Raw genomic sequence first — 12,622 nt, forward strand, 5'->3', positions numbered from 1 at the left:
CTGGGCACCTTTTTATGGCATTAACATCACCTCAAGAGTTGCTAGGAGAAAGTGATTGTGAAAGAGTAGGTTGGCAAAACGTCCTCAGCTGGATAAACTCGCCATGTGGCTCAATCAGCCTGCTTTGCCAAGGGAAGCTCTGGACCTGAAAAGGCCCAGAAAGAAAAAAACCCCAATATTGTAACGTGGTAGGCTGCACTGTTTCTCTTCACATGCACCTACAGGAATTAGTCTGTAACAGGACTCCTTGATTATTTTTCCTGCATGTGTACCATCTGAAGATGGAGAAAACAGGCTACAGCTGTTCAGTGTTTTTTCCCCCCTTTTGAATGAATAGTTTTCAAAAGGAAGTTGCAGGTGGAGAAAAGGAAGAAATTCTGAGCAGAAATGCTTTTCGTATTTTCAAATTTTAAATGGGTAACAAAAAATGCAGCTTAAAATTACATATGAACTGCAGATAATAAGTACTAAGTTTTATATGTGAGCTCAGAAAGCTGGAATTTCAGCATGTGATAGGAACTTGGAACAGTCAGTCATGTTTCTGGTTTGGATGCAGGAGGCAGGGATGTCCTGAGCATAATACACTATGAGCAACTGGTCTATTCTTCGTTAGTTGTTCTTTAAATAGGGTATCATGTTTATCTTCAGAGAAAGACAGATACTTTTGAGATTATACTAAACTAAGAAAACAAGCTTTAAAAATGCTCAGAAAATTTTTATTAAAGTATTCTATAGGATTTTCTCTGGGTGTAGCAGAAAGGTTCAGGATTGAGGCTCACTACATAGATGGCATATTGACTGTAAGCTGATAACATATGCTGAAAACCAAACCCAGACTGATGTGTCCATGAATCTTTGGGGCTGGATCTGGCTCACATCTATCCAGTTAAGCATGCAAACAGGGCAAGTGCTTGTTTGTCTGTGCCCAAACGCGTGATTGTGCTCTGTGCGTGCACGTGCACGCACGTGGCCCTTTGATTCCAGGATCTTTCACTTGAGACCATGTAGAAGCTGACACTAGAGAAAACTCCAGCAGTGTATGTCAGAATGTATCTCATTACATTAAGCAGCACAGATTTAATCTGTGCTTATCAGACTTAATTAAAAAAAAAAAAAGGAAGAAAAAGTCCTTTTAAGGATTAAAGTGAAAATCTTTTTTATTATGGCTCCCAATGTTGTGTTTGTAAATTTTTATTTGTTATTGCTCTAGTGTTTTGTTGGACATGGGTTGTTTTAGTGATAACATCTGCATCATAGTAAATAGATTTAATGAAAGATCTCAGAAGAGTAGCAGAATCCTTCAATGGTGTATCTGTTGTTGATTCACTCTCACAATGGGAAAATCCCATTTCTATTTTAGTCTTTCTACATATGATCTACAAAGAATGCATTTTCTTTGATTGCAATTTTGATATTTAAAGAAATTATTGCTGTAATGAGGCTTCTGTGTCTTGTTCACTATGAGAACATTTCAGGTATTTACATAATTAGAATATTAAGAGACTGTGTATCATAATGTAGAAAACAATTTACTTTTTTCTCTCATTAAAAAAAATAAAACACAAAACCAACCCTAAATGCAGGCTCCCACACTCAAAACTTCTAGATTGTTCATAAAGCACAGATATAGGAACATGTGGAATAAAGAAGCTTTACATAGTTAAGAAGGAAGAGAGAGGAGCCTTTTCTTGTTTTATGTTCAGAAAGGGTTCTTTTTCTCTCATTAATGATAATTTTATTAGGAAAATACAAAAATCGTTATGAGAAAAAAATTATAAATTCTAGTGAATATAATGGCTGTCACTGCTCTCAACAAACCTATGGAGAAAAGATAAAATTACTGCCCTGTTTTGAGAAAGCTGCTTGTTCTAGGTTTACTGAGTGCAGGAATTATAAAAATAAAATGGGATTCTTGTTACGGTCATTTGCATGTCAAATATTCTGGATGTTTTGTTTTTCCAGCTCCCAGTTATTTCAAAGCAGTCCGAATGTCTGAGCTCTGGGAACAAACCAAATGACTTACAGTGCTCTTTGGTGTGCAGATGACCCCTTCCCTAAAAATCTGCTAGTCCAAAGTGGAGCAAGTTGATGATAGTACTCTTCGAAATAATAACTGGCAGCTAGGAGAAACTCTTCCCTTCATATCAGCTTCTAAAATATGTGGCTAAAGGAAATATTTGAGTGGGTACAGATAGGCAACCAGCATTCATTTGCTCAGTGTTGAAAGTTAACATTGGGTTTTTTCATAGTCAAATTTGGTAGTTTCAATGAGCAGAGGATGTAAGAAGTAGCCCAGCAGTGAAGTGCCTCAGACTAAATTCAGTTGCTCTTTATATCAGGCATTAGCCTACACTATTTACCACATGAGAAATGCCGTTATGAGGATGAATTTCATATCAGAATGTTGGTATTTCAATAGTTTAGTGCTCTATCCACTGAAAAAAAAAAAAAATCCCATCCAAATGACACAAAAACCCCCACATCATATCTGTAGGAGGACTTGGAGATTTTGTCAAGTGGTATCTGTGTCAAGATAAATGAGGCAGCCCATCACAAGGAAAGCGTCCATAATGAGTTCCAAATCCTTGCTCAGGGAAGAGATCAAGATGAACCTTCTGGACAGTTGCACTGTGTCACCTTTAATATGTAATAATCAAAAGGCAAATTGTTAGGACAGGAATAGAATGAATTCTTGTTAGGTGTTTTTAAATAAAAAAGTGTATGTCAGACTTTTTTATGTATTTTATGCAATAGTTAGCTTCCCTTCTCAGGAATATACTAGTAGGGCTAAGAAAGGTGAGGGTGAAGAGAAACCAGTTCTGCAGTGAAAGGGCTTCTGTACCAAGGAAAAATTAAGCAACAACAATTCCGTAAAGCTGTGATGAAAGTTCTCTAAATTTGGGAATGGGGATTATGAATAGGAGGCAATTGTTCACTGTTTCTCTGAGGATGGGAGCTGAAGAATATCAAGGGGGGAACATCCAGGCAGCAGGCTTAAAAAAAAAAAAAAAAAAAGTTTTTTTTCATGCCACACGTAACAAGATGTGGAGTTCACTGCTACAGAATGGTAGTAGAGGTCAAAAATATACATGTACTCAAAAGGGGTAGGACAAATTAAAAAAAATAATTAAAAAGTGTACACAAAAGGGTAGGGCAAATACAGAGATAAACTTGTCAGAACCTGGTTGTCGTAGACTGGATGCAGCCTCAGGGGTACCCTGCAGCTGCAGAGCCCCAGAAGCTGGAGCAGTGTGGCAGGGCTTGCCTTACTGCTTGTGCTCTGTCTGTCTGCAACAGGCCACTGTTGGAGGTGGCCTCGTCAATTTCAGAGACTACAGTTCTGACTCAGTGTATTTAGCCTAGTAGTCTTCACCACCTTGTCTCCTCTCACCAATTACAAGTTATAGCCAGCCTTTAACTTCTTTCTCTCTTACACACACTTTTTTCTTACTCCTCCAAGAAGGTAACTCTTTCTTTCTCCAAACTTGGTGGATACTTTGGTTCTCTTTCAAGCTTCTTGATGTTATTTTTCCCTTGAAAGTTACTCTTGAGCCTCGTTACTCTTCCTGGGAATGCTAGTGCATGGTTTGTTTAAATGCATCAGCCTCACGTAGGCATGCTGTATACCTGTTGAGCTCTCCTGACTACCTGTGGTCTAATTGACACACCCATCTCCTGGAAGTTGCAGGGACATCCTGTTTGATTTCTTTTTTTTCCCCTCGTGTGAACTTGGCACCAAGCAGATCTAATGATGTGAAGGTTGTATTTAGTCAGAGACAAGGAACAGGGGTGGGGATTGTGGTACACTGAAGCCCTTGAGGATCTTGTCTGTAAGTGTGGCCAAAGAATGATAATGTATCTTGCAGAAAACCTTTCTTCTCTGCTCTTACTCATGCATAAATTTACTTGCATTCCTCAGTTCTGGGGGACACAGGACAAAGAGCTACTTTTCCTTTCTCCTACCACCTCTTTTCCAGCAGCAAGAAATACATGCCTGCTAGGTCCATTCGGGCACCTCTTTTGTTTCTGCTGTTGAACCCCAACATTAGGAGAATATCAGTAGTAGACAAAAACCTCAAATAGGCTCCTTCAAGCTCTTGAAGTTCCTAAATAATAGAAAATTGTTCATATTTTAGTATTTTAGCATGTAGTAAATAGACTGTTTTATTTTTGTGTATGTGACCACTGGGTGCAGTCTAGTTTTGCCTTTGTTCTGCAAACTAGTTTGATGGATACTTAATGCACAACCTTTTATAAAAACATCTTTTTAGATTATCCTACTTTTTCAGGTAGGTTGAGTTGAGGAATTTTCATACACCTTTTCCACCCACATGGGTGTGGTGAGACTTAATTTCTGAGCCTATATAGTAAGTGCCATGGGAGTTCCAGCAAGTATTGCAGTTCCTATTTCTACGTCTAAGTCACTTGTACCTAGTGTACACAGAAACGGAAGTGGGAGTGCTATGTTCTGGTCTGCTTGTCGGATTCTTCCCAGGATAGTGCTGGGAAGCAGAAGTTGGATGAAGTTACTTTGTAGTGCATAGCTGGTTTATAAGCCTGACAGAAGCGGACTGCATTGGATAGTAATAGGTTCATTTAAACAATGCTAATAATCATCATCCATTTTTGGGATATGAAATTGGAATGTACAATGAGTTGCAAGTAGAAGGGAGCCTTGATAATTGATGAATAATTTGCTTAATTATGTTTTTCTTAGTCAATGCATCATTAAAGCAATGAACAAGTTAAATCACAGAATCACAGAATCCTAGGGGTTGGAAGGGACCTCGAAAGATCACCTAGTCCAACCCCCCTACCAGAGCAGGGTCACCTAGAGTACATCACACAGGAACGCATCCAGGCGGGTTTTGAATGTCTCCAGTGAAGGAGACTCCACAATCTTTCTGTTTGCTTAATGTTTGACAGTGTCAATATTTTCCAGTCTCCCAAATAATTTAATAGTCAGGATACATGTATTTGCAAAGGAAAAAAGAAGTTACTCTGGAATATACATGAATAGGGAGTGGATAAGTATTACAGGTTATTTAAAGGTTATTCAAACAAAGCCACACCACCTCCTCTCTCCTCCAAAAAAAACCCCAACTCAACCAAAACCAGACAACAACAAACCACAACTACTTCATTTATTGCACAAAAATAAAAAGTTGGGGTATGTAATGAAGCGCCTTAGTAGAACATGTTTCCTATGGTACCTCTGTATGATTTTTATAGTTGGAAGGGATCTGCCATTGCAAAAGTGGAGTTTTTTCTGTAGGTTTTCAGAAAGGCCAGTTCATGACTGGTGACTAATCTCAAATGTTGAAGTGACCATGGTCAAAAAAGGATTAATAAATGCAAGTGCTGACTCAGGTTGCTATACTCAAGTAATAACCCTTGGGTTTTTGTCTGCTCGTGATTAAATCAACAGATTTGTGTTCTTATGTTCTTAGCTGTCTTACTGCAGCTGTCAGCATCTTTATTTTTCCTGTGACCAGAAAACAGGTTGAATAAGTAATTAAATAAGGCATAATCTTTGTTTCCAAGGCCTACTGAAGAAATCAATTAGTTCGCAAAAAAACAGATTATGAAGATTTATATATAAATGTAAACACTCTGAAGCAAATCAAGATATTCTTATGTCCACTGGTTTTGGAATTTTTAACATAAACTTCTGACCTTTCTTATCCTCTGTTAATAATTTTTTTTTTGGTAGTATTTTAAGACTATTTCTTGACTGTAAAAGGAATGCTTTGCTTCTATGTTTGTAGATGCTGTGAAGCCACCAGTCAGTTCTTTACAACCATCTACTGAGTTACCCTTGCCCATGAACACTCCACTGCCTTCCATGCAAGCAGAATCTTCCCTACCTCCTCCTTATCAGCTTATTAACATCCCCCCACTGGAGTCTTTCTCTGGTCAAGAAGATCCTCAAGACTACCTACTGCTAATAAACTGTCAAAGTAAAAAACCTGAACCTATGAGGTAAGTGTCATTTTTTTAATTAATAACATTTGTATTAGATGCTAAGAACACTTGTACTAAAAGCACTTTTTTGTTGTCAAGTCATTGAATATTTGTATGGACAGAATCTGTGGGGAAATCTGCCTGGAACTTCTGCCTCTTTTCTTTCCATGCTTGAACTTTTTGTTTGATCAGTGTTAGACCCATATTGCATTCTTCAAAAATGTGGACAGCAATTGCCAATATGAAGTATCAGATAAACGCAGTGATCCGAGTATTTCACTGTAGCTTGAGGGTACTTCTCCATGTCATACATCACCTTTCTTTAGTTGCAATCTGGTGTGCTAGTCTACGACTAGAAAAAGCTGGAGAAATTTAGCCTTTCTCTGTTCTGGTATTTGGTGCCCCAGTTTTGCCAGTTAAAGCTTTCATGGGAGGGATTCATTAAAATGTGCTGATACTTATTATTACCTACCAGGTTGCCACATCACTGAATACAGCAATCCATGAATGGTATTTGGTGACTGTTACTAACATGGCTGAGACTCTCAGTGGATATAATGGATAATGGATGTAATGGATATAATGGATAATGGATATTTTAAAAACAGGCTCAAATAAGGCTTATTCCTCACTGAGAAGAGAATACCCGCACTGTTGGTTTTCCAGAGAAGCGTGTAATAGGGAATTTTAAGTAAAGAATTGAGAACTTGTACTGAATTAAATGTATATTGATTTATCCAACCATTACTTCTAACTGAAATATATGTACAGCACCTCCTGCATAGGAGGTTATGCTGTTTATGGTAGCTACCTGGGAACTATCGCTATGGTTTTTCAGACTGGATCATGGTGGCCATCCCTGGAGTAGGCTGTACAGAGACTTGAAATCTCTGTCCTCTGAGATACAAAAAAACCCCAACAAACAAACAAACAAAACTCCAACAAACAAGCAAACACAAAAAACACCAACAAAAAGGACACAAAAAACAAACAAACAAAAACCACAAAAAAACCAAAACAAAAAAACCCCACAAAACCAACCAAACGAAAAAACCCAAAAAGAACAACAGAAAAAACCAACCACAAACAAACTTGACTGGACAAGCTCCTAAGGAGCCGCACCTGACTTTGAAGTTGGCTTTGCTTAGAGGTACTGGAAGAGCTGGACCAGATAATCTCCAGGAGTCCCTTCCAACCTTGAGTATTCTGCAGGAGAACCTTATAAATCTCTCTGGTGAGCTTCTTTTCTGCAGTCGTTGAAAATAAAATTTGCTGGGTTATTTCCAGGAAAATAAACAAAACGTCTTTTTGTGATTGCAGAGTAGTACATGGAAGGCTGAGGGGAGCTTGCTTTGAAAGTGTTTTCATGAGTATTTCACATACTCCCTTAGGGCCATACCTTTTAGTGGCAGTGCCTTCTTCATCAACACCTTGATGCTCTGCCAGTTTTAACTGTGCCATGTGCTCTCCGCTCCCTTGGCATTTTTATCTTGCTCTGTTGTGCCTCAGGAGTTTCCTGCTCCATTTATTAAGGGTAGAAAAGTATCCACCCTTTACAATCTTTGTTTTAAAATGGAGTAATGAACTATAGTTCCCCCAGAGTATGGAATGTGCAGGTTATGGACAGCAAAGCCCCCTGCAAGAGAAGGGGAAACCCAGTGTCTGCTTTCTCAGTGTCAAAGGTTTCAATATTTAGTGATGTTTAGAAGCTGGTGATGCCTGAGGTATATCACTGTTCCTGCCAAAAGTTATATAAAAAAAAATTTGGTATTATTTCCAGCATGGCTTGGCAGAAAAATACTCACTTTTGATTTCAGCACCCTAGCTCATCAGCAATGTGACTGCGTGCCTATTTGCTTCTGTGAGGGTTGGGCACAGAGTGGATTTGTAACACCACCACATGAAGTGGGTTTTTTTAGAAATTATCCGGGTGGGGATGTTTAATTAACATTCTGACCTGACTAACATAGTTGTGAAGTAGTGAGAGCAAAGTCTGAGGAGTCCATAAAAAGGAGGGGGCACAAATTCAGCAAGGTATCAAGTCCATGAAGAGCCTGCAAAATTTATTGAGGAAGACACTGGTGACATAGGAGAGAAGGTGTTTGGGGGTCAGGGAAGGCAGAATGGCCAATGGAGACAAAATGCCAAGGGAACTGAGAAAGGACTGAACAAAATCTTTGGGAGTGTAGAGGCAGTTTAAGTAAATTGTGTTTTTTATAGGACTATTTGAAGACAGTGAAACATTGGGATTGTGATTACTTGGAATTATATAGGCTTAGTGTATTACTTGTAGCTAAGCTCTCTAAAGACCTGTGTCCTTTTATTAAGGAGGCTGTAATAATGAAAATTCACAATAATACTTATGCTGGAGTTTCAGTTCCACCTTGAAAGGGCTACTTATGTTTCATGTTTAGTGTAGTAGGTATTCTACTGGATTTGGGCTGGAGAGAGAGGATATAGACATTCCTGTGGAATTCTAATTCTGTGATCTGTGTAGCATGTTATTACGATGATCAGTTAGAGGGTACTCTGTGCACTACCCTGATCCTTACAGGTGAAGAAAGAAACCATAAAATGGCTGCATCAATTTATCTGCATATTTCATAAAACCTTTTTTCCTTAGTGTGAACTGCAAAGCTTAATTGAAAGCTTAATTGATGTAATTAAATACGCAGGTATTGTTACTTGAATGGATTATATAATTCTGTGACATTTTCCCTTTAGACTTCATAGGTAATCTGGGAATCACTGAATTTTATTTCAAGGCTTCGGGGTTTTTATCCATGTGAGACAGGTAACTGTGAAACAGAGGAAGTATCTGAGCTGTCTCTTAAAAATGAATTTTGAAGAACTGTGATATTTCACAACTAGCACATAATTTTGAAATGCTTCACTCTAGTGTCATGCAATGCACCAGGTACTGTTGTGAGAACATCTTGGATGCAGCACTTGCAGCTGTGGTAATCATGCTGGATTTTGTCTAAAATAGTTTTATACTGTGATCACTGTTGATTTGAGAAAGAGATTGTTCCACTACAGCATTTAGTGAGATGTTAAGGTTTGTATTTGGATACTAAATAAGAAAATGCAGCCAAAGCCTGTTTCCTAAACCCCTATTGTTCTAGCTCATTTAGGAGGTATATTGAAATACTAAATGCTCTTTTCCTCATTTTTCCTATGTTTATGAAGCAGCCAAGGGTCACCCTTTCTCTCAGAAGAAGGGCAGGAATACCTGCTATTAGAAGATTTTGAAAGTAAAAAGATTCCACTGCAGTGAGTGAACAGTAGCCATTCTTGGAACGTGTGTGAGAAATTAATCACAGAGCCATTAACTTGCCTGGAAATACTGTTTGTTTGAGATGAGTCTTGCATGGTGTTCTATGAATTTTAACAGAAAAATTACCTAACTTTGGCTTCCATTTGCTGGAAATAGAGCTGCATTATGTGAATCAACTATGTATTGTAGATTTTCAAAATTGTAGGTAGTGTTCTCTATCAGGATCAGTGGTTAACAGTGATTACTTTTAAAAACATGAAGTAAATAAGAAATGCCAAATGGAAGTTGTTGCCATCAACTAAGCAAATGACAGGCCAGGTTGCCTCATGTCATGGTTTTTGAAAGTCTTCTGTTTTCACAAGTGCTTATGGTCAAGACAGAAGAAGCAGCAGCATTCACTTAGACCCAGAAAAACGCCTAAATTTAAAAATTACAGCATTTGTTGCTTACATACGATACACGTGCTATTGTTGCATTTTGAGCTTTGGTTAGATAGTCTTGCATGTTTTCCTAAGATATAGTGTTTATATTTTATTTCTCTAGTTTTAGATTTTTTTTTCATTTTAAAATGTATCATAGCAGACTGGAACTAACAATTGTGGTTCTACAGTTGATTGTCAGTGTCCAACTGCCCACTTTATTTTTATAGCATATAAAAACCAGATAACAATCCTTTCCATACTTGCTTGTGTAAAACACATGTGACTTTTACTGGGACTTAGATCTGAGTGAATAGCACAGGCCTAGAAGAATATGTCTAGAAAGTGAGGAACTCTTGAATTAATTTTTGTTATTAGAGATCAAGGGCTGCAGCAGGGGCTCAGCTCAGTGTTAAGAGTCACACAGTATGTTCACAATTCATTATGTACTCTCTAACCTCATGTAGTTCCTTCAGTCCTATGTACTCTGTTTTTTAAGTGTGTTAACTTCCAGTGTTTCATTAGTGAATTTTTTGAGCTCTGAGGCAAGTGAACTGTTAGCAAAAAGAGACAGGTTTTTGATGCTTAGCATCTTAAGGAATATAGGAAGTTGCACTTCCTTCTTTGTGTTAAGGAGAAATACTTAATGAGAATTTTATCATAATCTTTGAGGGATCTGTTAAACTAAATGCAGATTAATATTTGGAGTCACCTAGAAACGAATTCCCATTTGTGAGACAGAACTTAAATCTAGGTTTAAAATAGTAACTAGAGTAAAATAAGTGTAGTTTTCCTATTAACCCCCCTCTAAAAGTAAGCTAATAGAAAAAAGTGACACATTTAAAGCCAGAAAAGACCTGCTCAGACTGATGGAAGATTGTATCTCTGCTATTTAACAGAACAATAAACAGTTGGTTAGGTGAGTGGTATTTTTCTTGACTGCAGGTGTCCAGCCTAAGCTAATCACGTTGGTTCCCTCGATAGCTGGCAGAGAGGCACTTTGGGAGTGATTCATCGGGTTTAGATGGGTATCTAAGACAAACGGATTGTGTTTCACACAGTCTCCATTTCTTCAGGGACTGCAGAGGAAACCTAAATGAATAGCTAAACTGGGTTACTTTCTTCTCAGGTTACCAGAACCCTGGGAGATAAATCCAGCTGTCCCTTAAGAAAGAAAGTTCTGTGCGGTCTTACCGATAAATTGAAACTTGAGTAATAATTTTAGGTTGTGTTGACTTTAAAGCAGAGCACCTCTTAAAATAAAGGGTGTTCATGCTGTTGATTTTTAAGTATTTTATTCCTTAGAAGTTTTGTAAACAGTATGACCCAATTGCTTAATAGAGCTTAGTAAGAGTAGTATATCAGCTATTTATTGATACACACACATGCTGAAGTATGTACATACGTATGTATAAATTAACACAGTGGTGTGGTACTGGGGTAATGAAAATAGGAAATATAATGGTATGATTGATCAAAAAGTGTATGGAGCGCATTAACTCCACCTGTGTTAGTATTTTGCCACTGTCTGAATGTTCATCTAAGCAAGGAGTCCAACCGGTAACAGAATTTCTCTGCCCAGAGCAAGGTAACTGGGGAGGTTAAAAAAAGAAAGAAAAAGATGTTGCAATGTATTTCAATTGCAACTTTATTTTCCGTGTAAGTTTACTGGAACTGGTTTGTGCCAGCATTAATGACTGCAATTCTCATAAAAGATGGAATTTCCAAGAAATAGAAGGTAAAATACTGTGAAGTTCTGAACACCACTTTCTTAGTTTGCATTCAAGACAGAAGCACTTTGTTGCACATACGTCCTATGTTTGCTTGGTGCCCTCCCCCCCGTCAAAGATGCTGTCTTCCTCTTCTTTCTGTTCTTATCCGTTCTTCTCTCTTCTTTATTTATTTTGAACCAGTTGTATATGATCAGAAGATTACTTTAGGCATGCACTTAAGGGTGTTACAAGCAGTTGTAGTTTTTCTTCTAACGCCTTTGGCATACTGATTAGAACTACTGAGTGTGTTATTTTTACATTTAATGGTGCTATTGAAGTGCTCCTAGTTTGCAGCACGGGTTAAAAAAAAAAAAAAGTATTAAAAAATTACCCTGTTCCCAGACAAACTCTGTTCCAGATTGCCTTCCTGGAAATCAACTACTTTATGAAACATCAATTTGTTTAGCTGCTGCTAAACACTTTTGTTTTCTGTTTCACATGCATGGATTTGTATGTATGTAGTTATTTAGGATCCTTCCTGAAGTACTACTGTTTGTTTAATAATAGAGTTCCTGCACTTCATTTTAACAACAACAAAAAAATAATTGGAAGAGACTGATAGCTTTTTAGTTGTTTACATTTTAAATATTATGTTTATTATTTGTAATGTTTGTTTTTCTTTGTATGTTCATCAACATTTTCATCTTTCAATCTTATGTGTAGATCTCATGCTGACTCGGCAAAATCCAGCTCTTCTGAAACAGACTGCAATGATAACGTGCCCTCCCACAAAAATTCTGCTCCATCAGCGAGCAAGCACGCTGTGAACGGCTTTTTTCAGCAGCAAGGTGCTTATGACTCCCCACCTTCTCGCAGTGGACTGACACTGGCAGACTGCAGCCTTTATAACCTGCCTAGGAGTTACTCGCAGGATGTTTTACCGAAGGCAGCGTCTCCATCTGGGACTGATGCAGAAGGAGAGCAACATGTTTTCAATACTCCATCAGCAACATCTTCATTAGACGCACAGATAAGACACATCTCCATTAGCTATGACATTCCCCCCACACCTGGAGGTACTTACCAGATTCCACGAACTTTTCCGGAGGGAACGTTGTCTCAGACTTCAAAACTGGAGACTATTCCAGATATTCCTCCACCTCGGCCACCAAAACCTCACCACACTGCAGATCGATCTCCTGTGGAAACGTGTAGCTTTAGTCGCACTGCTTCAGACACTGACAGTAGTT

General features: G+C 38.1%; 1 protein-coding gene across 1 annotated transcript in view; it reads left to right on the top strand.

Moving 5' to 3' along the window:
- GAB1 (GRB2-associated binding protein 1) overlaps window positions 1-12,622 on the top strand; it is a 41,903-nt gene that overhangs the window by 6,494 nt on the left and 22,787 nt on the right. Inside the window, 2 exon segments of the mRNA XM_010008929.1 lie at window positions 5,769-5,982; window positions 12,096-12,616. Of these exon segments, the coding sequence (XP_010007231.1) occupies window positions 5,769-5,982; window positions 12,096-12,616 (735 nt within the window).

The sequence above is a fragment of the Chaetura pelagica genome, unplaced genomic scaffold (genome assembly GCF_000747805.2).
Source record: "Chaetura pelagica isolate M959 unplaced genomic scaffold, ChaPel_1.0 scaffold221, whole genome shotgun sequence".
In the NCBI taxonomy this organism is placed as follows: domain Eukaryota; kingdom Metazoa; phylum Chordata; class Aves; order Apodiformes; family Apodidae; genus Chaetura; species Chaetura pelagica.